Source organism: Equus caballus, chromosome 24 (genome assembly GCF_041296265.1).
Source record: "Equus caballus isolate H_3958 breed thoroughbred chromosome 24, TB-T2T, whole genome shotgun sequence".
Taxonomy (NCBI): Eukaryota; Metazoa; Chordata; class Mammalia; order Perissodactyla; family Equidae; genus Equus; species Equus caballus.
In genome coordinates, this window is record NC_091707.1 from 24,545,024 (window position 1) to 24,571,868 (window position 26,845).

The following is a 26,845-nucleotide window of genomic DNA, read 5'->3' on the forward strand; positions in this document are numbered from 1 at the left end:
TAGCTAATAAGTGATGGAGGTGGGATGTGAATCCACATCTGTATGTCTCCATACAACCTCTTTGATGGAAATTGTGATGCTGATATATAGTAGGAAGAAGCCCGAGCAATTTTCAAGTTCATTACATGATAACTTCCACCGGAGCTGGCCTTATGCATAGTTATGAAGTCAGTGTCACCTGACTTAAGAGTCAAAACTTTACCCTTCTCCTGAAAGGACAGGATATTACTTAGATCCATGCTACCCACTCTATGAACCAGCCTTCCAAACTTGTTTTCCCACACAGCTGTACTTTTGCATGTGTTCCCCCGTCTAGGGATTACCCCCCTGCCCAATATCCTCTAATGTCCACCAATTCTTAAAGTCTGCCAAATATCAACTCTTCTGGAAAATCTTTGCAGACACTGGGTCCCTCCTCTCTCCTCTTCTCCTGGGCTGAGACGCCTGACCTTTCTCTGGGTCCCAGTAGCATCCCTAAGAGTGGTTATTATACTATTTGTGATCATTGGTTTTTCTTTTCCCCCAGATTGTAAGCTACTTAAAGGCAGGCATGAAGCAGGTACTCCAAACATTGCATGAATTGAATTGAATTCCTGAGCTTTAATATTATCATATTACTTCTCCCAGGTTTATTTACATTTTGAGCACCATTTATTTATTTATTTATTTAAAGATTGGCACCTGAGCTAACAACTGTTGCCAATCTTCTTCCTTTTTTTTATTTCTGCTTTTTTCTCCCCAAATCCCCCCAGTACGTAGTTGTGTATTTTAGTTGTGGGTCCTTCTAGTTGTGGCACATGGGACGCCACCTCAACGTGGCCTGATGAGTGGTGCCATGTCCACGCCCAGAATCCGAACCAGTGAAACCCTGGGCTGCCGCAGTAGAGCACATAAACTTAACCACTCAGCCCCGGGGCTGGCCACTTGAGCACCATTTTAAGTTTTGTAATAAAAGGCTCTCTGATGTAGGCATCTCAAGCATTGAGAGAGATGAGAGAGGACTAAGAAACCATATTGGTAGAAGAGTCATCTACCCTCCTTCAACCCAAATCAACAAACCATTATGGATCAAATTATCTTTAAAAAAAGACATAGTAGTGTATAGAACCAATTGAAGTCAGGAAGATGTTGCTAAATTTCCAGGAATGAGGTGACAAACTGAATTCTAAGTTTACAGATCATTTCCCAGAAAGCAATGAGGTGTTAAATTGAATGATATTAGGGCACGTTGTTCTCCTCACTGAGTCATCCATGCCTTAGGCAGAATCTTCCTTTCAGTGGGCACAGCATGAAGACATGACTTAGCAATAAATTCTTGGTGAGTAATTAAAGAAGAAGAGGATATTAGGCTTAAAACAACTTTTTTAACCAAAACTCCTCCAAAAAAAATTTGTTTTCCTCCTCAAATAGTAAACTCTTTGAAAGCAATGACCAAGAGTAAACACGGTGAAGTCTAAATGAGACGGTGAAATAGTGGCTGCTTTTGGCCATGGAATTTGGGGTAAGATGGTGGGATGGGTGAAATTATGTGTTCAGTTTTTGTAATCAATAAAAAAACATTACTGAGCGCCCACTATGTGTTAGGCATAATGCTAAAAGCTGGGAAATAAGTATCATTCTCAAGGAGTTGCATTCAAGTGGTGACTGTGTATTCCATAATGAGGGGATGAATAAAGTGTTATTATAGGAGTTCAGAATAGGAAACTAATATCCAGTCTTTATGGAAGAGGTGATGTTTGAAACATGTCTGAGAGACTGAATGTGACTTCAACAGGCAGAGAAAGGGCCATTCTGGGCAGAGAGAACAGCACACAAAAAGCTAGAAAGAAAACTTGGAAGAATCTGGTGTGGTTAGGGCCATGAGAAATTTGGTGAGACTGCAGACAGTTAACATGCCATGAGAGGAAAAGGACAGCAAGAGGAAAGGTGGGGAGCAGAGGGCACGAGGCAAGAGGAGACTGGGCCAAATTTTAAAAGGCTTTGAATGCTGTAGAAAGGAATTTGGTCTTTATCCTAAAGGCAATAGGGAATCATGGGGCTTTTAAAGCAGTGACATAATGAGACTTATCATAACTGTTACGTTCTTGGCACTGTCATTCATCATTGCTTAATAATATGCCTCAGTTTTCTCAAACCTTGGTATGTGGTTTCTCATTAGTTTGCAAAGAAGATTTTGTCAAGAGAAAGAAGTAGAAGGAACCAGAAGTCGGACTAGGAATCTGTGATTTGGTAGGAGCCCCAGGTAGCACTTACACAGAAGGCTCCCTGACTCTTCGCATCTTCTGGTAACTTTCCAAGTCTGCTCCCGGTAGGAGCCTGGCGTTTTACTCTCTCTCTCCATCGCCTGTGGTTTCCCTCCGTAATACAACTCTTCCCCCACAGTGTCCTCTCCAACACAACATGCTCACTCAGTCTTTTCAAGTGCACACAAACCACCTTTACAAATTAGTTGAAGTACACAGTCTTGTATTACCCAGCTCAGCTAGACACAGAGTCACACACCCGGCAGGCTGTCAGTCATTACCAATCCCCTTTTCCTAATTTATAATCCTCCCTTTTACCACCTCATGCTTATGGACAGAGGTATTTTTCCTAGCACCCTGGAGGCATATGTGTATACTCATATATCTAAAACATTTGTGTATCATTTTATAAAGCAACTCTTTGAGGTAGGGATATTCATTATTGTCATTATTTTACAGAAGAGAGAGTTGAAGCTCAGCCAATAAGCCACTTGCTTATAGCCCTACTGTTATTAAGATACAATTAAGACCGGAATCTAAAATTTTAACTTTAAATCACCATGTTATTTCCCAAATACTCCTTGCAGCTTCTATGTACTCCTTCTCCACTGCAAGTCAAAACGACTCTTTTCAAAACTACCCAAGCTTCTTGATGCCTCAGATTTTGTGCCTGAATCACCTTGAAATAAGGCCTCCCTCTGTTGGCCCTTCTCCAGGATGAAACAGGAGCCTCTTGACTTGCCTTTCCTCATCCCTGGGCTTCTCTGAAAATTCCAAACTTCTTCACCTCTCAGAGTCGACATAGGTGGTAGAGAACAAAAGTCTGCTCTGAGTCTTACTATACCTTTGGGGCATGCATTAGAAATAGAAAATAAAATAATCGCATATCTAAAACCCAGTTGCATCCCGATACATGTAAGATTTGAGAAAGAATATTTTCCCAAAGGCCATGACATCCGAGATTTTGACAGATATCGTGGAAATGATCATCTGTACGTGAAAAGAAAGTGAGAGCTGAAGAAAACAGAATCAAAGAGAAACAGTAGCTATTCCCTTGGTTTCAAATACCATACATTTGAAAGCTGGCATTTATGACCTCAATAGCCATGGGAACCTTAAAGAGAAGGAAATCCAACGTGGCCACTGAACTAAAAAAAAGGCTGACCCTGAAGTTTTGGGAGCTCTGTTGTACCTGCCTTCAGCCAGGCTCACCTGTGTTCACAGTGTTACCCCAGAAGTGCTGCTAACTCATTCACCCCAGGCAGGTGATACCAAGTAAACACAACCACTCCTATTTCACACTTCCCTTGAGACGATGGAAAGAATGACATATACCTTCACCAAGCAGATAAGCTTTAGGCTTAGAGACAAGCTTCTGCCTGAAAATGAGCTTCCCTCCATCTGTGAAATTGGTTTGACAGTGGTCCCATAAAGGCTCTGGGATGCTTCCGTACCCTTTACACAAAGGATGAAGAGGATAGGTATGCTTGCACTGCATCCTAGCCTCTTGGCTTAGGAGCATCATAAAAGGAAAAGGTACTAGGAAGGTTTCAAAAGGAGATTCAAACTGCACTCTTAAGGCAAAACTTTAATCTCACCCCAGGGATGTAGTTTAGCATATGTAATTGAACCATATTAACATTTAGAGTTTCCTAAATGCATTCCTTTTAGCAAGAGATAATCTCATGCATAAACTGCAACACGTGAGTATATTTGATACACATTATTGACATCACATGTTTATTATAGAGAACATTCTATTAGAAGGTAATCCTTAAATGCTTCCTGCAAACTTTACTTATTTTTGCTTATTTTATGCTACTACTTGGTCATTCCTTTCAGATGCTAATCTTCTGCTTTGCAGCCTCTATTTTCCTTTCTTCCATGTGTCAAACTCAGAGACTTTCTTATTCCTATTACCATAATCGCACTTTAATTTCTGGTCCTGTCCACCCCCTCCCGCCAGTCCATTTGCAGCCTCTCATCCCTGAATGTGGTTAGATTTGAATGGAGAACTCCACTGAGTGAATAACCATTAGCTCTTGAATTTTTGTGCCTATGAATAAAATGACATTTTTATTCACTTGCTCATTTTAGTAACGAGATACTATATCATTCTGGGAAGGTAAAAGACACTGGTAAATATGTAGATTGTCTTTCATGCCTCAGCACATGAAATCAGTTCATGCCAAAGAACCTACTCTTTGAGATCTTTGACTGCAGTGTAATTTTTTACTTATTTTTTTTATCATGCATGTTCTGTACTAGTCATGAGGCAGAAAGCTATACATCTCCCCCTTGTGGTTGCTGTTAGTGTACGCCTTTGCATGTCCAATTTCTTCCAGTTCCAAGCAGTCTCGATAAAAAGCTGCCAAAATAATCTTCCTAAACCACGACTCTGATATCACTCTCCTGCTCAAACTTTCAGTGGCTTGTTATCACCTGCAGGATAAAATCCAAACTCCTTGGCATTGTCCATTTGAAATTCCTATACTACAACTCTGCTTTTTGAAGTCCTATATATCCTTCAAGGCCCAAATTCCTCTTTCCCAATCCCCTATTTGGAAGTAGTCTCTCCATTTGGTGCTCTTATACCACAATCTGCCAGTAGTTATACATATGGGTGCTCATTGTCTCTCTCAGACTCAATTGGGAATATCTGGAGAGTAGGAAAGGACAATGTCTTTTTTATCTTCCTGTTATCCACATAGGTCCTTTCATAGCAAAGGCACTCAACCAATGTCTATAGAATTGAATAAAATAGATACAGTGGTTAGTGAAATGAAAAGTCAGCATTAGGCTTTAAAAACAGAGGATGCATTTAAAAATGGATCAAGAGAGAGAATTTTATAGACTAGCCCTGTCCAGAAGAAATATAACGCAAGCTACCAGTGTAATTCTAAATTTTCTAGTAGACAAATTAAAAAAAAGAAACAAGTGAAGTTAATTTTAATCATATATTTTTATTTAGCCCAGTTATTTCAACATATAATCAATATAAAAATTAGTAATGAAATATTTTATATTTTTTTCATAGTAAGTCTGCTAAATCTAATGTGCAGAATGTACTTACAACACATCTCAGTTCAGATTTGCCACATTAAAAGTGCTTTATAGCCACATGTGGCTACTGGCTACTGGCCTAAAAAGAAGTTGAGCTTAGGGTAGGAATGAAGTCCTAGTCCTGGCTGACTAGTGAATAGTTTTGTTACATAGACAAGACCTTTAACTAATCATTTCCTTGGTTTCCTCATTGAAAAGGGGAGACGTAGCTTTCTTGCCAATCTTACAGGGCTGTAAAAGCATAAAATTAGAAACTGAAATGGGGACACTTTGAAAGTTTGAAAATGTCATACAGATGGAAGGCACTATAATTATTCCAAGAATAGAGTGAACGCTGACGTTCACTGCAGTGCTTTAGCACACCTGTGACTTTTAGTAACTGTTGCAGCTCCTTACCAAAGCCTGAACTACTAAAGGTTACACATTCAATACTTCAGCGAGACAGAATTCTTATACTAGCAAACCCAGTTAAACTGGCTTGCTTTGAAATGGTTACTAATCTCTTCTTAAAGAATCTGAATCCCAGAGTCTCATACGCTCCCTGATCTTTCTTCACTGATTTGACTGCCATAAGGCAGGGTTAAGGGAAGATGCTTGCTGATGTCGTAAAGCTAGATCTTAAGTTAACATAAGCAAAGCCATCTTAGGGAAAAGAAGCAATATTGTACCTATGATCCTGACTCACTAGTCTCTGTGAATACATTCTAGCCTGCACGTAGCCGAGATGATTAAGCACCTCTCACTTTTACAAAATAGACTATCTGCTAGTTCTATGACTCTTGCTTACATATATCTCCGGGCTGCGATAAGACAACTTTGTTCTCTGAGTTCCCCAGGAACGTGACAACCTCCAGAAAGGAAAATTCTGTATTGGTACCCATCACAAATGACGGAAGAAAAAGATAATGTGGTGCCTTGAAATTCGTCACAACAGATAGTTGACATCCCTAAACCCCCTCCTTCCCTGCCCATTTCCCTTATAGAACTGCCTCAAGATTCTCTATGATTTTAAGATGGTTCTTCAGGACATAAGGTGCCATCTTCTGATTATGTTCCCTAATTGTATAAATTTTCCTTTCTCAACCACCGGTTTGTTTGCAATTGATTGGCACCAGATTGCCGCTGGCAGAACAAGCCCCTTTTTGCTCGGTTACAATGTTCCCATTAAATATCTCTATTGAAGTAGCTCGGTATAATGAAGACAGGTTTTTCAGAAGCATAAAGACAAATTTTGGGGATTCGTACCAAGTTAATCACATCATTGTGAATAGTAAGATGCTTTCAATATAGAGGGAAAGAAAGAGGTAGGGCACCAATCACAAGCATTTTGAGCTCCACGGGACAGAGATATGAGGCAGGGATAATTGACCTGGCCATTTTTTATTGGCATAGTGCTTGCCTGCCCCTGAAGTGCTTCTGTGACACGTAGAGCGATAGAAACCCGTTTCCCATCGCTATGCTCTCCAGAGGACTCTGGGATGGTCATTAGTAACATCTTCAGCGTTCTTTTTAGGAGATTCTTTGCGGAGCTATAAATGCCTCTTCCCAAACACTTCAGTTATAGCTTATTCACGGCTGAGATCAGATCTATCACTCTCACTGCCCTAAGAAATAGTATGGAAAGACATTTAAATTATTAGAATTTCAGCTTTATATATGGAGTAAGCCGAGGCAGCGAGAAACAATTCCCTTTCTTGTGTATTGTGACTCGTCTTTCTGTCAGCCTAGACTCAGGAAGGCGCCTATTAGAACTTTGCTCAGACAAGATCCCCTTTCGCTTCCTGCCACGTGATCTACAGTCACTTCCTCTTTCTCGGATGGTTTCTGAAGTCTAACTCTCTCCCCAGCGTTGTTGCCTGGGAGCCCAGGCACTGCCCTAACAACAGTTGCTAATGGGCGGAGACTTCGAATGGTCCCCGAGACCAGCTATTCCAGGGTCGTGTACTTGGGGCGCATGCGGCAACCTTCTCTTAGCTCTCGCGATGCTTCGTCTTCCCGGAAGCGCTGGAGGGCCTTGCCTGTTAACGGCGTCGCGATGTGTGGGGACTGTGTGGAGAAGGAATATCCCAACCGGGTGAGCGAGTGGGCGCCGAGAACTTCCCGCCCTCTTGGCCCATGGCCGCCCCTGAGGCTCCTCGTGCCCCCGGCCGGCCATCCCCGAGAGGCCGGGCGCGGGGCGGACTCCGCCGCACTGCCCATTCCGGTGACCCGGTAGCTGTCCTTAGGCACTTGACAGCGAGTGCGGCCTGTGGCCGACCTTTCGCGCTGGTCCCCGCCCTGGCGGCTGACATCAGCCGTCACCCCGCTGCTCTTGAGCTCTAGGGGACAACAAAGGAAATCCCACCACCAACAGCCCGGTCGACAAAAGAGGGACACCCCTACCCCCACCCCTGGTCTCATCCTCTAGCTTGATTTAATGAAGTCCGATTTTCTTAGTGATCTCTGATGCTGGAAGGAACCTCTGAGTCGTCTCTTCTAAGCCGGTTTTGCAGATGAGGAAACTAATGCCCAGAGAGGGGCAATCACTTGCCCACGTTCATATTCTAGTTAGTATGAGAGCCAAGACTAGAATTCAGGTTTCCTGGCGGCTGCTTTCTTTTAAATCTCTTGTACCTCTCAGGCGCGAGAGGTTGCGATGTTTGTTTACTCTCGTTCATTCGAGGTATACTTCCTGAACATTTACATGTGTGTAGCTAGATTACTTTTCTAGGCCAAAAAAGTCTACCAAAGAAGAAATAAAAAGCAGCTTACGTGCTAAGGGCTTACAGTTTAGGGGAGTATGTGATTAACAAAAAATGAGCTGTACAGTCCGTAAGTGCTGTTCAAGTTTAGAGAAAGGGGAGAGCAATAGGAGATAGCTCTGTTCTCCCAAAAGAAAGGTGGACTTCAGTTAGAACTTTAAGTGTAGTTGTGACTAGGGTAGAAAAGAAGGAACGGAGGAAAATGAACCTTGGTGTATGTTGAGATGATGGGGTCGGGAGGAATGTAAAAGGAGGTCCCTACAGAGCGTTTGGGGAGCTATGGCAACAGCAGGGTAGGCGTGAGATAAGGAAGACCTCATTTCAAAGAAGAAATTAACGACTCAACCAGTTTAATGTAGGAGAGAAGAAGGGAAGAGCTATAGATGATCTCAGGGTTTTCAGTCTAGGCAACTGGAAATTGGAAGTATCATTACAGAAATTGGAGGCATATGGGAGGAAGAGCCAATTGGAGGATAAGTGGTCAAATTGTTTTCACCGTGTTTCATTCGAGGTTGAGAATGTAACATATGAGGAGTCAAGTGAAAATACAAGATTGCAGTTTGGGTGTGAGATTCAAACAGATGAGCCAGCCAAATAAAGGTGTCAAAATAGAAAGGATTTGTTCTCTTCGGAAAAGAATGTGGAGAATCAAGGAGAATCAAGGACTGAGCTTCAAGGAATAAATTAGGAAGTGAAAGTAAGTGTAGGGAAGAGTGAAGGATTGAGTGATTGAAAAACCAGGAAAGTGCCTTCATAAGCACTTTTCTCTGTTTGTGTTCTGTTGTAGAATAATTAAAGGGCTGTCAAGAGGAAGAATTAAATTTTTCTCTGGAATTTCAGAAGGCAGATTTAGAAATAATTAGTGGGTAGATGTTATGGGGTTGTAGGCTTTGAATCAGATTAAAGAACTTTCTAACAGATTTTCAAAAGTGAAGTGGGTAACCCTTAGAGGAATTGAACTCTTCCTGTTATTGACAATAGAGACTAACCAACCATTTGAAATCTCAAGGATTCTTCCAACTCTGGGATTTTTTTAAGTCATGAGATATTTTTAAGGGCAGTGAGAGCAGAAGCCACTTTGCTTGAGTTTAGCAAAGGAAAGGGTAATAAGATGGTGGTTGCAAGTATAGTCCATTCATTCAAAAACTGGCAGAAAGAAATAATGGATTAGCATGTTGGAAAGCTCTAAGTGAAAAATGGGTAGGTAGTAAATATATAATTATCTTTGGTTTCATAAAATTTTCTGGAATTTTGTGATAGATGCTTTTCACAGACTAGGAATACACAGTAATGAATTCCTAACAGAGCTCTGGCCTGCTTGCTTGTAGGTTACACTGAGAAATTGAGCTCAAGCGTGAATCAGATGGGAAATGAACCATATTAATTTTCAGAACCCCAATTTTTTTACTCAACTGTGAACCAAATTATTTTTTTTCTTTCAGAAAAGCATTTAGGAAACTGTTTGGAACTAGAACTCAACTGCATTTTCTAAAATTACTGATCAGGCACAAAATTGTAATAAAACATTTTCCACATCAAACTGGAAATGGAACCTGTATTTCATATAGTTCAACTTTCAGCCTTAAACTTCTTAGTAATGCAGCAGCAATGCAAAAATACATCATTAATTTTATATTAATCAGAAGGAAATGATCAGTGTGAATTAGTGGTATGTTTAAATTAGAGATTACATGTTTTATATACATCACTTAAAACTAAGCTACTAAAGTTGCTATACTCAAATTATTGCTTAGCATTAAACTATATTTAATTAAATGCTGAGTTTGATATATAATTAGTAAAACAGTTGTATGTAAATGATGCTTTAAAATGATATTCTGCATTTTTAAGTGCCTATATTAAAAAGAAAATCTTGTGTCAGTAACTTAACCTTCTTTGTAAGACAGTAAAAAAACAAGAGCAAACTAAACCCAAAGCAAGCAAAACAAAGGAAATAATAAAGATTAGAGAAGAAATTAATGAGATATAAAATAGAAAAACAATAGGGGAAATAAGCAACACTAAAATTTGGTTCTTTAAGAACTATATTCTCAATTTTTAATTTTAAACATTCCCTGACAAAACATATACACTGTTGTACCATCTGAAATAATAGTTTTCTGGAAAAAGCAAACTGGTCCAATCCTTGTCAAAATAATTGCAGGTTTCTCAAATTTATAAGATTTTATCGTAATGTACTGTCATGCTAATTATCATCATAGTATTCAACCATTTCTTCTTGTACACTTGCTTACCTTTACAAATCGTCAACCAGGATTTGTCTGAATCACATTTTCTAAGGGTGTTTAATATTTGACTTTTTTCTTGCCTTCTTGAAACTATTATAGCTTACTATTATTACTGTGGAATTAATTTAGGTTGCATTCTTCTCTTTCCTCCCATTGTGGGAACCTCAAAAGTGTCCCTGAATATTGTATACTTTAACTTACTTTCCCAAATTTGGGCATTAATAATCTTGCCTCATCTAATAAAAGAGCCATGACTAGGGGCCGGCCTGGTGGCGCAGTGGTTAAGTGCACACGTTCTGCTTCGGCAGCTCGGGTTCTCCGGTTCGGATCCCGGGTGCAGACATGGCACTACTTGGCAAGACATGCTGTGGTAGGCATCCCACATATAAAGTAGAGAAAGATGGGCACGGATGTTAGCTCAGGGCCGGTCTTCCTCAGCGAAAGAGGAGGATTGGCAACAGTTGTTAGCTCAGAGCTAATCTTCCTCAAAAAAAAAGGAACCATGACTCACTGCTTTCAAATGACCAGAAAGTATCAGTTTCTTACATACTGTACTTGCATTTTGCCATTTCAAGTACTTATTTCCTTATCTCACAACAGATACATAGATCTCTTTTCTCTTATCTCAGTATTTCCTTAGAGTTTACATCCTATCTACTTACAAGGTCGGATCAGAGAGGTTAGGCCACATTGTGTAAGGTACCCATGTTTACGGGTTCAGTCTTGTTCAGAGTTCTGTTTACTTGCAACTGGTATTTAGATCTTTATTATTTTGACTGTTTTTCATTCCTTAATATCTTAGAGTCCTTGGTAATCAGCTTTTATAGATTCAAGGCAGTCCCAATTCAAACCCCAGCAGACATTTTTGTAAAAGTTTATAAGATGATTCTAAAGTATATATGGAAATAAAAAGAACGTAGACTCAGTAAGTTATAGGACATAAACTGCCTGATTTAAAGACTTACTATAAAGCTACAGCAATGAAGAGAGTGTGACATTAGTGCAAAGATAAATATACAAATCAAGGGAATAGAATAGTCAAAATGCTGTAAAGCATGAAGGAACATCCTGGGAAGATCTTGATTGATGTGGTGTTTATATTGGCATATGGTTTGTTCAAAGTCCCTAACCTATACCCTTACAATGTATGAATTTTATTGTATGTAAAGTGTGCTTCAATAAAGTGGTTTTTTTCAAAGCAAAGCACTTGTTCTTAATAGCTGATTTATACTTTAATCCTAAGCCTTTTTGCCCCGCTTTTAGTAGTTAAGTCGATGTGCCTATGGTTTCGTATCTCCAAACTATATAGTTAGCTTGATTTCCCCCCACCAGAGCTAATCTCTTCCTTAATACATTAGCACTAAGGAGCACTCAGAAGGGAGAGGTTAACTGTGGTGCTGGGAATCCAGGAAGGCTTCACTGTGGCATCCCTTAAGGTGGGTCTTAATCCCTCCTGATACTTCTTAAGCTCCTTGAAGGCAGAAACGTGACTCATCCTCGAAACCTCCACTGTGCTTTGGTCAGTTTCAGGCACATAGCTGCGTTGGAGAAAGGTTGATTTGAATGGTTTTTAGTGACATTAATTTTTAAAAATATTCTTAAGTTTATTGGTCAGAAATGAGATTGAATTAGATTATTTATAAAATGACTTTTAGTTCAGAGCAGTTATTAGTAAGCCTCTAGCAAAGACTTCCCTTAAGCCAGGAATGGGAATTATTTACAGTTTCTTAGTGACGAAGCAAAACCCTTTCTCTCCTGAAAGGCACCGTGTCACTCTGATGAATTGCAGAGCTTACCTTCTCTGTCTCAATCACATGTATCCTTAAGGACTGACATCTGTAGAGCTGAGGGTTTATTTTTGTTTATTTTGTGGTATCTTTAAGGCTTCAGAAAATGCTATTTCAACAATCAACTGAGCATCATGGTGTACAAGATCATTTCTATCATTGGCTCAATGTTTCCATTTTGATTGAATTTTAATTCTAGTTTTATGATAGACCTCATTTAATATTGTTGGCTGTTATATTTTTCTAGTTTTTCCTTTTCACGTTTTATGTTATTAAAGCTTCATTAAGTTGTTTCTAAATATCATTTGCATAATCTAAATATCCGTTCTTAAACACAGTTGCAGTCCTCAGAGACTCACAGCTCTAGCAGTGCTTCAGTTTGATTTATCGTAAATAATACCTCTAGAAGAAAGCTGGTAATTTCCAAAATGACTTGGTATAGCCTTCAAGCAAGTACATTCTGGCCATGATTTTTGCCTTTAGAGATTTTAAGTCTATTAATCATTTTCACCAAGGATTTTGAAATATAAGAAAAATAAATTCCTATTTTTAATATTTTAGGGTACCATCTGCCTGGAGAATGGATCTTTCTTGCTGAACTTTACAGGCTGTGCAGTATGCAATAAGCGGGATTTTATGCTGATCACAAACAAATCTTTGAAAGAGGAAGATGGAGAAGAAATAGTTACCTATGATCGTAAGTAGGCTTTTTCTTCCCTTGTGAGTTTGTTAGCAGATGTTAGGTTTTGGAAGTTGATATAGTGTAAAGCATTATGAGGCCTATTTCAATGTCACAGTGCAACACATAGTTACTAGTTAGGTTTTTAAGAGGCAAATATAGATAACACCCATTTATCTAGCATTATCAGTTAGTTTTCATAAATGACTTTTGCAGACAACTGAAGGTTATGATTCAGGCACCAATTTTTTTTTGTTTATTTTTAATGCCTTCTGAAACAAGATATAGAGATTTTTTTTTAACTTTAGGGATGTCCATGTGAATTTTCGCTTTCTACTGAAGTATATTATAGTAATACTCTCCAACAGTCATTAAAGTGTTTAAGCTGTTTCCCATATACTAAAGGTCACTGGAATGCTATGGTTCTTTTAGTCTTGTTTTTGCTTTTATAGCTTCTTTTGTCTCCTATCTCACTGTCAGTCTGTTGTTTCTTTGTTTCGCTGCTGTAAATATGCTACCTTCATGTGCTGTTCCTCCTCAATGCTGGGAAACCAAATAAATAAACCACGTATAGTAAAAATAAATCAATTCTGAAGTTGGCACTAAGAATTTCTGTGAGCAAATTAAGTATATGTACGCTTTAGGGCCCAGGTATAGTGACAAGTATTTAAACTGTTCACAGCCCCTTTCTACTTGTCTCCTGGTTTTTTGGTATGTTCTGAATATATGAGGAATGAATGTGCAAATAATGATATCTTGAAAGAGGGTATGAAAGACGCTAAGCCTTTAGAATAGAGTCAGACTGTCAAAAAATGTTCTATGTGAGAAGAATCATCTTCTTTGTTTTAGCATATACCCCTTTAAACTCTATTTTGTTCCAGGTAGTAGGGCATCGTGCTTAAGAGCAAGGGCTCTGGAACTGGAATGCTTGGGTTTGAATTCAGGTTCCAACACTTGCTAGCTCGATGGTCTTCCTAGCTACTTAACCACAGTGCACCCGTGTTTCCTTATCCCTAAAAAGGTGGTAACAATAGTGTGCACCTCATTGGGGTTTTGAGAAGATTAAGTGAATGAATAGATTAAAAGTATTTAAAACATTATCTGGCATGCAGTAAGCACTCAATAAATTATAGTTATTATCATATTGTTTGCACTAGATTCTTTTGTTTTTTATTGTTTATAGTAGCATAATTTCTATCATTCCTGAGAAGAAAAGCTTTTACATAGTTAGCTAGGTCCAGCTAGTTTAAAAAACACACTTACATATCTGTTAATTGATTACCTTAGAGAACTTTCAATGGTAATTAATATATGCACTTAAGTCTCTGAGTTCAGGCCCTTAATTATGTAGTGTTGCTAGGTAACAGATTCTGGATTTCTTATCCAGGTAGATATTATAATGGATTTCTCTGCTGTGTTAAATATGACAGGATTAAGATTCTTTTAAAGCAATATCAAGCTGAGAATATAAATTTTATTGTCTTAAGACACCTTCCAAGGCTTAACTGTTTAATTATCTCTCTGTTTTGGCAGATCTCTGTAAGAATTGTCATCACGTGGTAGCCAGGCATGAGTATACATTCAGTATCATGGATGAATTTCAGGTGAATATATAAATATGGGTATGTTATTGTGGGGAGCGGGATAGTAAAAGTACCCCTGAAAGTCTAGATGTAGTTTTCATAAATGAAGTACTAGTGGCTGTGAGAGGAGACCAGCACTCTCTTCTCCTTGTGTGAGTTGAGAGAGACATAGATGTGGGTGGATCTGTTCCAGCCTGTCTTCACAAGAGTCGCAAATCAAAATGCATTCCTTACAAATGATGTCTCAATCCCATCATTTTTGTTTATAAAGAACCGCTCATTATGGCTTCTTATGAGGTTACCGTTGTGCCCTTTTCTTCTCTACTCAGTTATGTGGTTGCACAATTGTTGGCTTTAAGTGTTGGCCTGCACACTGCCATCATACTTACTGGTCATGGAAATTGTGATAAGGAGGTTATCTTTGTTCTCCCTAGTAGGCATGTGTAGTTGAGCAACTCTGTAGTCTCAATTGTAGTAAGACATTTTATTATTATTTGTTAAGTAAAATGGCAAGATGGATGTATCAAGGCTGGAAGAGAGAAGCTGAACCACTTGGGATTTAGTATAAGGATTAGTCCTCATACAATTGTGAGAGCATGTGAAGAATTCTACAAAAGGCTGTTGTGGGCCTGAAATTGCTGAAGATTCACAGATCTGATGCTCAGAAAGAAAAGCTGGACAGTGAAGGAGAGCCAGGGACAAACTGGAAACCAGAAGGACACGCTGGAACCTGCGTCTGTCCCTCACTGCCTCTGTTTTCAAGTCTTCAGATTGAGTTACTTATTTAGCGTGAACTCCATGTTCATCCATAAGATATAAATATCAGGTTAGAGCTTTTAATAGGCAAGGGAATTTTTTTTTAAATCCTTCAAATTTTGGTAGTACTATAATTAGGAAAAAAATCTTCCATAACAGAAGCTTATAAAATAGCATATTTTTTGTACCACTTTTGTTCATCCTTATTTTAGTGTGGAAGAAAATACTTAGTTACCCGTCAGAATCTGGTCTAATATGTTGTGGTTAATCTAAACAACATCTTTTTTTTTTTTTAAAGATTTTGTTTTTCCTTCTGCTCCCCAAAGCTCCCCAGTACATAGTTGTATATTCTAGTTGTAGGTCCTTCTAGTTGTGGCATGTAGGATGCCACCTCAGCATGGCCTGACGAGTGGTGCCATATCCGTGCCCAGGATCTGAACCGGTGACCGGCAAAACCCTGGGCCACCGAAGTGGAGCTCGTGAACTTAACCACTTGGCCACAGGGCCGGCCCCTGGACAATATCTTGACCATATCTCCTCAGCATCCAAAAATTATGCCTCAAAAAATATTTATATGGGGCTGGCCCTGTGGCTGAGTGGTTAAGTTCGTGTACTCCGCTTCAGCAGCCCAGGGTTTCGCCAGTTCAGATCCCGGGTGCAGACGTGACACTGCTCATCAAGCCATGCTGAGGCAGCGTCCCACATAACACAGCCAAAGGCACTCACAACTAGAATATACAACTATGTACCAGGGAGCTTTGCAGGGGAGAAGAAAAAAAAAATTGGCAACAGTTGTTAGCTCAGGTGCCAATCTTTAAAAAAAAGAGGAAAGGGGCCTGCCCAGTGGCACAGCGGTTAAGTTCGCACGTTCCACTTCGGCGGCCCAGGGTTTGTGGTTCTGATCCTGGGTGCAGACATGGCACTTCTTGGCAAGCCATGCTGTAGTAGGCGTCCCACATACAAAGTAGAGGAAGATGGGCACGGATGTTAGCTCAGGGCCAGTCTTCCTCAGCAAAAAGAGGAGGATTGGCGGCAGCTGTTAGTTCAGGGCTAGTCTTCCTCAAAATAAATAAATAAATAAAAGACAAAAATATTTATATGATATATGTAACTTAAGGCAGAATCAAGATTTCAGTGAATGGTGGCCAAATAGGAGAATGAGCATCTCATGGGCTTAAAGGAGCAGTTCTATCCTTTTATGAGAGAAAAGAAGTGCTTATAGCTGTTTTCCTGTAGCTCCTGTGAGCTTTATGAGTCTCTAAATGGATATTGAGATTGCCTCTTTATGCCCTAATTGAGCCATTATATGTCACTGCCATGAGACCAAAGTCTAGCTGATGTTCCGTTATAGCTGAACACACATATTTTCAGAGCTCCCCTAGAAATTACTCTAGGGTGGAAAGAAGAAAAAGGAAGATGGTTTATAGTCACAATGCCTGGACGGTGTGAAATTCTCTTGGAAAAAACTCTTAAACTGGACTCTCTATCTCCACTCTTCCCTCTCCCAACATCTGCTTCCCCCTACCCGAACATATTCTATATTCTGACATCAGACTATTATTTTTTTCAAATGATGCTTTCAGACTACCTGATTAGCCTTTCCATAGCTCACCTTTAGCTGTAGTATGATATCCAAACTCCCCATCCCAAGGTTTTCACTGGGCTGCCCAGCTTCCCTCTCTCTTATTTCCCACTACTCTCCTCGTGTACACCAGACACAGCATTGACTTTAGACTTTCTTCCTTCCCTCCTGTTATCAAGGAAGATTTTTATTTCCTCCTCTCTAAGGCTACTTCTACTGCATTTCCTCAGGAATCTCATGTTATCTTCTCTCTTTCTAGCATCCTCTTGTTCTCCATGGGATTTAAAACAGTGTTTACATTAAATATACTTAGTTCTTCATTTGTTAAAAATAAATTAAAATCCTTCCATTTCACTCAGCCACCTCTTTGGTTCACCCTCTTATCATCTCTGGCCTTCCTCTTGCTTCTTGACCTGAGTAGGTCTTTCTCTCTTTCCCCTATTTCCCTGTGCTCCTCTTAACCACCGACAATCTGGTTTTCATGTTCACTTTACTGAAAGTATTCTCCTGTAGGTTTCCTGTAATGTAGCCAAGTTCTGTGACCTCGCCTCAGTTCTTACCTCTTTTGACATCTCTCCTGGATCTGGTTTTGTTAACCATTGTTGTCTTCGAAGCATCTCTTCCCTGGTGGTCCATAGTGCTAGACTTTTTTCTTTCTTCTTAAATCATTTTGACCACTGCTCTGCTTCTTCTCTGGCTTCCTTTCCTGCTTTGCCCTAACTCATTTTCCCCTGGGCTTTGGTCTCTGGTCTGGAACCTTCTCTGTACTCCTCAAATAGTGGGCACACACAGTCAGTCTCAGTTGAAACCTATCAGATATCTTCCAGATCTCGTTCTCTAACCCTAACACCCTTCCTGCCCTCCTTTTTTCCTTTGTTTCTCTTGTTTTTTGGCTCCACTGCCACACCTCCTGTCAAGGACCAGACCCACTCAAACCTAAATTACTGCAGCAGCCTCCACACTGTAGTTCTCACACTGCCCTCAGATCAGTCTCCCTTAAACACAGCATCCTGTCGCTCCTCTGCTACTCCATGTACAATATGCTTGCTCTTTTCCATATCACCGTCCTTATTCATGCCTTTTCCTTGACTTAAATTCTCGTTTCTCTTTACTTGTCCCTCAAGCCAACTAAATCTTACCTCTTTCAAGCTGACCTTAAATTCTATTTCCTTTTTGCTCTCGAGAGTCCTGCCCACACTGCTTTGTCCCTTTTCTGCACTCTTCTTGTACCTATAGCAGGCCCTGACTCCTGTGAATAGCCACTTGGGAACTTCCGTCTCAGCATGATGACCACAGGAACTCTTCAGTTCTCAGCTGCTATGGCTTACTTCCTCATCCCCGCCCAACTCCAGCCCCCATCTTATTCCTGCAATAGTTAAGTTCAAGGTCGGGTACCCACCATTGGTAATGTTTTGGTTTGGTTTGGTTTATTTTATTTTTTATTTTTTTTAACTTTTTATTAAGATTATGATAGTTTACAACCTTGTGAAATTTCAGTTGTACATTATTGTTAGGCATGTTGTAGGTGCACCACTTCACCCTTTGTGCCCTCTCCCACCCCGCCCTTTCCCCTGGTAACCACCAATCAGTTCTTTGTGTCTCTAAGTTTAACTTCCACCTATGAGTGGAGTCATACAGAGTTCGTCTTTCTCTATCTGGCTTATTTCACTTAACATAATACCCTCAAGGTCCATCCATGTTGTTGTGAATGGGATGATTTTATCCTTTTTTATGGCTGAGTAGTATTCCATTGTATATATATACACCATATCTTCTTTATCCAATCATCACTTGATGGGCACCTAGGTTGCTTCCACATCTTGGCTATTGTGAATAATGCTGCGATGAACATAGGGATGCATGGGACTTTTGGAATTGCTGATTTCAAGTTCTTTGGAATAGATACCCAGTAGTGGGATGGCTGGGTCATAAGGTATTTCTATTTTTAATTTTTTGAGAAATCTCCATACTGTTTTCCATAGTGGCTGCACTAGTTTGCATTCCCACCAACAGTGTATGAGGATTCCTTTTTCTCCACAACCTCTCCAACATTTGTCACTTTTTGTTTTGGTTATTTTTGCCATTCTAACAGGTGTAAGGTGATATCTTAGTGTAGTTTTGATTTGCATTTCCCTGATGATTAGTGATGATGGGCATCTTTTCATGTGTCTATTGGCCATCCGTATATCTTCTTTGGAGAAATGTCTGTTCATGTCCCCTGCCCATTTTTTTTTTCATTAAGGTTATGAAAGTTAACATCCTTGTGAAATTACAGTTGTACATCATTATTAGTCATGTTGTAGGTACACCACTTCACCCCTAGTGCCCTCCCCTCACCCCCCTTTCCCCTGGCAACCACCAATCAGTTCTCTGTGTCCATATGTCAACTACCACCTATGAGTGGAGTCATACAGAGTTCGTCTTTCTCTATCTGGCTTATTTCACTCAACGTAACACCCTCAAGGTCTATCCATGTTGTTGTGAATGGGACGACTTTGTCCTTTTTTATGGCTGAGTAGTATTCCATTGTATATATATACCACATCTTCTTTATCCAATTATCAGTTGCTGGGCACTTAGGTTGGTTCCATGACTTGGCTATTGTGAATAATGCTGCAATGAACATAGGGGTGCATGAAACTTTTGGAATTGCTGATTTCAGGTTCTTAGGATAGATACCCAGTAGTGGGATGGCTGGGTCATAAGGTATTTCTATTCTTAACTTTTTGAGGAATCTGCATACTGTTTTCCATAGTGGCTGCACCAGTTTGCATTCCCACCAACAGTGTATGAGGGTTCCCTTTTCTCCACAGCCTCTCCAACATTTGTCACTCTTGGTTTTGGATATTTTTGCCATTCTAACAGGTGTAAGGTGATATCTTAGTGTAGTTTTGATTTGCATTTCCCTGATGATTAGTGATGATGAGCATCTTTTCATGTGTCTATTGGCCATCCGTATATCTTCTTTGGAGAAATGTCTGTTCATGTCCCCTGCCCATTTTGTAATTGGGTTGTTTGATTTTTTATTGTTGAGTTGTGTGAGTTCTTTGTATATTATGGAGATTAACCCTTTGTCAGATAAATAACTTGTGAATATTTTTTCCCACTTAGTGGACTGTTTTTTTGTTTCAATCCTGTTTTCCCTTGCCTTGAAGGAGCTCTTTAGTCTGATGAAGTCCCAATTGTTTATTCTTTCTATTGTTTCCCTCATGTGAGGGGTTATGGTGTCCGAAAAGATTCTTTTGAAGCTGATGTCAAAGAGTGTTCTGCCGATAGTCTCTTCTAGAAGACTTATTGTTTCAGGCCTAATCTTTAGGTCTTTGATCCATTTTGAGTTTATTTTAGTAAATGGTGAAAAAGAATGGTTGATTTTCATTCTTTTACATGTGGCTGTCCAGTTTTCCCAGCACCATTTGTTGAAGAGACTTTCTTTCCTCCATTGTAGGCCCTCAGCTCCTTTGTCAAAGATTAGTTGTCCATAGTGGTTTGGTTTATTTTAAATGTCTCAGGGGAAATTTAAATATAATCAGAAGTAGGCAGAATAGTGTATTAACCTCCACTACCCAGCTTCAATTTGCTTTATTTGTACCTTACCATTCCCACGTTTCCCACAGGATTATTTTGAAGCAAAACCCAAACATATCACTATGTCTATAAATATTTGAGTAGGTATCTCTAAAAGATAAGGATTCTGTTTGTAAAACAAACACAATACCATTGTTAAACAAAATAAGGTTTTCTGATGACAGGAGTAGAGGGGAAAGTAGAGACAAGTACAGAGTTTAAATGGAAAATACATTACAAATTATTGCAGGGATCCTTTAGTTTTTGTATCTCCCTAAAAGCCATTAAAAGGACTCTGTGTGTCAATGGAATACTACTCAGCCATAAAAAAAGACGAAATTGGCCCATTCACAACAATGTGGATGGACCTCGAGGGCATTATGTTAAGCGAAATAAGTCAGTCAGAGAAAGACGAACTCTATATGACTCCACTCATAGGTGGAAATTAGCATATTGATAAGGAGATCTGATCGGTGGTTACCAGGGAAAAGGGGGGGTGGGGGGAGGGTACGGAGGGGGAAGTGGTGTACCCACAACATGACTAACAAAAATGTACAACTGAAATCTCACAAGGTTGTAATCTATCATAACATTAATAAAATAAAAAAAAAGAAAAAAAAAAAAAAGGACTCTGTGTGTGCCTCAGACTGCTTTGTTCCTCTGTGGACCAGGGAAGGAGAGGACTTGGGTCAGGATTAGCAGGTAGAAATAAAGGAAAAGGGCCAAGGGGCGCTCAGAATGAAACAAAGGATCTGGTCTGACCCGTAGGTGACCTGCCCCTCCGTCCTTCCCACTAATCTCTCTCTTTAGGCTTCTTGGTAGGCTTCGCACAGGTGGAGCCCTTCGGGGTCTCCATGAGGGACTGGGGGGGATTTTTATTCTCCCAACTTGACTGGTTTTGGCAAAAGGTGTCTTAAGTCCCCCATATTCCTGGCAGCACTGGGAGATGTGTTCCTGGCATCCCCAGTTAGAATTCTAGACATATTTTCCCACAGAAGCACTGCTATATATGGTTAGATTCTATAGCACTTGTTCAATGTAAGTTTAAAAGACCCCCTGGATTTCCCTGGGAATCTAACTGCCCTATGCAACATTACTTCTGTGGGAAACTGCTTTTGAATTCCAAACAATTGACCTACAGTGAAATCTGGATTCCAGACTGCCTATAAATTGAAGATTAGAGGTGTAATCAGTCTTACTGATTTAATAATCAGTAAGATTTATAATCTTTATAATTTGTAACCTTTCCAGATTATACTATGTTTTAGATTTTTTCTTTCTCCCGAGTTAGAGCATAAGTTTTGCAAGGTCAGACCTTGCCCTTGCCCTCTCTCATGTCTGCCAGTCACCTAGCACGTTGCAGAGAGTTTGAGCACTTAATAAAAACTTGTCAATGGATAGATTGGTTGAAAACTCAGTTATTTGTCTAGCTTCACACATTTTCCTATTTTGGCTTTATTACTTTTTTCTTCTGCATTTCCAGTGAGAGGTTTGACATCCTACTAGTAAGTCTGGTGAATGAAAGCAGAAGTATTTGAGAGCAGTAAAAGACCTTGGAGAGAATGGAGTTTTATTTCATTTTTAATTCATGAGACGTGTATTTGTTTACTGAGCTCTAGCCTCTGTTTATTCCTACTGTGTGTGTAGAGTAGAATTTAAAATTAAGTGTGGTCTTAATTTTTGAAGCAATCTTTCCACTGCCACTAAACTCCCTGCCGAACTCACTGTTGGAAATGGAAAGTCATTGTTCTCTGAGACCCTCTCTGCAGTGACTGTCCAGGCCCATGAAACACAAACTGCCTCAAGTGATCAAGTTCCAGACAGCAGCACTCTCAATGTCAGGTGTGGAAGTACTAATAGATTTCACACGGATGTTGTTTTCTAAAGAAGATAAAAGGTTTTTAAGCAAAAGTTTTAAAAGAAATATATTTGTGTAGTTTATGACCATATTAAATATTCTAGAAAGGGACAGCTATAAGAATAGGACTTTGCCCTAAGGATTTTTACCTAAAACAAAATCCCTTATGTCACCAGTCTGGACATTTAAGCCCAAGGAATATAAAACTTCTTAAATAAATCCAATTCCAGACAACTAGCTATCTAAATATGAGGCATGACATACTAGTGGGTTTAACACAATTGTTTTTTTTCCCTGGAGTAGATAAAAGTAACTTTTTTGATTTGAGAATTTTCTCCCTTTTTTGTTGTTTTTAAAATCATTTCTATTGCATATTAGTGTAAAATATCCTAGAAAGGAACAACTCTGAGAACAGGAATTTGTCCTTAGGGACTGTGCTCAAATTGCCTCATTACTTTAGATAGCAGCACTAAGCCCAATATGTGTGGTGGCTTTTTTTTCTTTTTTTGGTGAGCAAGATTCACCCTGAGCTAACATCTGTGCCAGTCTTCCTCTCTTTTCTATGTGGGATGCCACCACAGCATGGCTTGATGAGCGGTGTGTAGGTCCATGCCCAGGATGTGAACCCGCAAACCCTGGGCCGGCCACCAAAGCAGAGCGAGCAAACTTAACCACTCTGTCACCAGGCTGGCCCTAATATGTCTGTTTTTTAAGTCCAAGAAATTGCAAGTCATTTCCAAGATGACGTTCTTGTATACATAGTAAACAGAGCATCAGCATGTGGTAAATTTATATAAACAAAAAGCTCTGGGATACACAGAATAAACCTAAGACATTACTGATAGGTGTTGAAGAAATTGATCTATTGTACAGAAAGAATATCCATGACAATTTGTAGAGAACAACTTTACCAGAGTAAGTTATGCAGTATCTTCTTCCCTGTTCCTCAAGATAATTATGCACTTTGTCTTGTTCTAGGAGTATACCATGCTGTGTCTGTTATGTGGCAAAGCCGAAGATACTATCAGTATTCTCCCTGATGACCCCCGACAAATGACTCTGTTATTCTAAGGATCTTTCTGCAATTCTGTTGTAGCTATGTTGTGTTGGCTTACAATACAGCAAGCCTGATGGTTTGTCTTACTTAGTTTATAATGGAAATTATTTGCTTTTTTTTTTAAAGATTTTATTTTTCCTTTTTCTCCCCAAAGTCTCTATATTTTTAGTTGTGGGTCCTTCTAGCTGTGGCATGATGTAGGACCCCGCCCCAGCATGGCCTGATGAGCGGTGCCATGTCTGCGCCCAGGATCTGAACTGGTGAAACCCTGGGCTGCCAAAGTGGAGTGCACAAACCCAACCAGTCGGCTGAGGGCCAGCCCCTGCATTTTTTTCTTGCTTAAACTTACCTATTCTTTGACAGAAAAAGTATTTTAGGGGATTGCTGTTCTCTAGAGCTGAGCTCTTCTGCTAAAGTTCCCAGTTCACATTAGTGCAGCCAGAATGAAGTGTCTTTGTGAGCAGTTATGTGGCTAAAAAATAACTAGAATGGGAGCGCACCTGCTGGCCAGATCTTGGTTCCAATAAAAGGAACCAGGGCTCACTGGAGAAATGACTGATTCTAGGACTGGGGCAGTAAATAAACAAGATAAGCTTGGAGTATATTGCTTCACAAAAAAAAGGAAGTGCTCAAAAGGAAAATCACAATGATTGGGAATACATCAAAGGAACAGAAGAGCCGACCGAAGGAGCTCCCAGTGATCAAAGCTGGAACAATTTGAAGAACAAAATAAAGTACCATTGGATTGTAACCCCAACTATAAAATAAATATCCATGAGTCCATACTGATATAAAAAATGATTGAATAAATGAATACATAAATTGGAGAGAATAGACAAATCTTGCATGCAAGAGAATTTCAAATAATATTTGTAGGTACTCTGCATTCATTAAGTGTGGGTCATGCATAGTGACTTCCTTCCAAAGAGTATAGTATGGAAAGGAGGAAAAGTAACTTTACAGTGGAGAAACCTGGCGAACACTCGCCACGTGATCAAGATTAACGTTATTGATGATAAGCCACCTTGATAGCATGTACGCTTGGTAGGATGCGGTGAGAGGGCACTTGATCTTTGTGGTCCTCCTCCCCAAAAACCCATACCCCGGTCTAATGATGAGAAAAACATCACACAAATCCCAACTGAGGAAAATGCCTGAGCAGTTCTCCTCAGAACTGTCAAGGTCATCCAAGACAAGCCTGAGAAGCTCCTACAGCCAAAAAGAGCCTAAGGAGACATGACTGTAATGTAATGTGGTGTCCTGAGGGGGAGCCTGTACCGGGAAAAGGATGTCTGGTAAAAACTAGGGAGATCTGAATGAAGTGTGGACTTTAGTTCATATAAATAAGGACAACGGTTTCAGCTGCTCCAAAGAGATCTGGAATATCTTACCTTGCATAGTGGAAAGCACACTGGCTTGGTGTTGTGAACCCTGGCAGTTAGGCCTCTGTGCCATTTGGTAGCAGTATAACCATTAAGCAAAGTGTTGCTCTGGACTTTATTGTCCCCTTTCTATAAAACTGGGCTAGTAAAAGTTCATATTATACTTCCTTCACAGTATCGTTAGAAGGTCCACATCAATAATGAATGTAAATGCTTTGGAAGCATGTAAAGTACTAGATACAATAAGCTGGTTTCAGTTAGTTTTTCTCATTCTGAGACCAAAACTTAAAGGGTCAGGCATTAGAAACAAAATGTTTCCTATTCATATCTAAGAAACTTGGACATTCTGAATGAAGGCTTTGCTTATAAGAAAAAAAAGTGAGCAAAGTGTTCGTTATTGATATCATGGGAAAGCTTGGTTGTATAACAAGAATAATGATAGCTGAGGTTTATTAAGTACTTACTGTGTGTGCCAAGGCTTTTTAAGCACTTACTTAATCCTCACTAATGACCCATTAGGTAGGTACTATTGTTATCCCAGCTTTAGAGCTAAGGAAACAAAGGCACAGAGAAGTTAAGTAACTTACTCAAGGTCCCACAGCTAGTACAGCAACTCCCTCTCAACAACAGTGTCCAGTACACATGAAGCTTAAGGGTCTGGCGAGGTTAGGATGCCGTTGAGAAGAGCAGCGACGGCACTCTGAGGAATCCAGGCGTGTCAGACCGAGACTTGTTATCTGGAAAAGTTAAGTCAGCTGCTCCTCAGAGATCAGTGGTTTTATTCCTGGACAATGTTTTCCACTTTTGCAAATCTATATCTGACCTGCTGAGGAAATCGTTTGGTGAAATGAATCCAGAGAGCAGAGAAAATGCTTCATTACTTTAAATAGCAGCACTAAGCCCATTATAGCCTCCGAATCGTCTCTTCTTGGAGTTTGCTAATGCTTCCAACTTAGTCATTTGGAGCTCAAGAGTATGATTTTATATGCCTTGTCTGATATCCTCATCTACTGCAGAATGTATAATTTTCTCTATGTTTTGGACTATATGCTACAAAAATTTAAAACACAAGATCCTATCCATATATTTCATTATTATTAAACCAACGTTGGGCAGTGTTTTATGATACTTTCTTCATCATCTTCTGGAATTCTTCTGTGGATCTAATAGAATAAAGATCTCTTCAACCCAGTTCTACTGAATCTGTATTTCTCTGTTCAAATAAAGGGGAGCCAAGCAAAAGCATTTGTCTTCTTCCCTTCCTGAGATTCAAGAAGGAAAAGAAATCACCTGTAGGTGTTACTGAGAATATGGGCTTGTTCCAACACCTCATTCTTTCTTTGCTTGCTCCATGACTTACAGATCTGGGCTTTGCCTAGTGAGGCTTTTGGAGTTCAAAGCTCAGCATGTTTGTTGTTGTGTTGTTTTCGCTAGCTCTGTCTTTCTCAAATGGTCTTGGGTTCTCCTGATACTAATTAATTGGCATATGATGTAGTCTGGGCACAACCAGATATGCTTTGTTCCTTGTAAGTCATCACTAAGTGTATATGTTCACTGTTCTTTATCTCAGTGTATCAAGAATCCTTTCATGGGGCCAGCCCAGTGGCACAGCGGTTAAGTTCGCATGTTCCGCTTCTCGGCGGCCCGGGGTTCTCCGGTTTGGATCCCGGGTGCAGACATGGCACCGCTTGGCACACCATGCTGTGGTAGGCGTCCCACATATAAAGTAGAAGAAGATGGGCACAGATGTTAGCTCAGGGCCAGTCTTCCTCAGCAAAAAGAGGAGGATTGGCAGCAGTTAGCTCAGGGCTAATCTTCCTCAAAAAAAAAAAAAGAATCCTTTCAGTTTCATTCTTGTGTTTTGAGATTAAGGCTAAGTTACTTGACAGAATTTGAGACTCTCAGTTTTAAAATGTATGTTTCTTGACTGTAGTACAAGTCTCTATTGTGAGATACACTATGATTGGGTAGAAAGGAAATCAAGAGACCTGGGCCTAAAATTAGCTTTGCCACCTGCTCATGGTGGACTATTAGGCAAGTCTCTTATTCTGTCTGTACCTCAGGTTCTTCAATGGAAAAATAGAAATAATCATGCCCCCTCAGAATTTTTAAATCAAAGGATGCAACGTGAAATTGTTTTTAGGTTGTGCAGTGCTGTGTACGGGCAGCCGTCCACGGTCTTAATGCAGGAACTCTGAGATAGAAGGAAGTGCTGTTGTGGCTAATAGTAGAGGCTTTGGAGTCAAACTGACCTGGGTTTAGCTTTCAACTCTGCTACTCATAGCCCTTTGTCCTGGGCAG

At 39.9% G+C, this 26,845-nt stretch overlaps 1 protein-coding gene across 6 annotated transcripts in view; it reads left to right on the plus strand.

Moving 5' to 3' along the window:
* The first annotated feature begins 7,118 nt into the window (after window positions 1-7,118).
* CHURC1 (churchill domain containing 1) overlaps window positions 7,119-26,845 on the plus strand; it is a 44,676-nt gene continuing 24,949 nt past the window's right edge. Inside the window, exons 1-5 of one of the 6 annotated variants that reach the window (XR_011431786.1) lie at window positions 7,138-7,380; window positions 12,645-12,780; window positions 14,296-14,366; window positions 14,848-15,510; window positions 15,750-19,787. Coding sequence is in view for 5 of the 6 variants with exons in the window: in XM_023627917.2 (XP_023483685.1) it covers window positions 7,216-7,380; window positions 12,645-12,780; window positions 14,296-14,366; window positions 14,848-14,850 (375 nt within the window). In the remaining variant the exon portion in view is untranslated. 6 annotated transcript variants of the gene reach the window in all.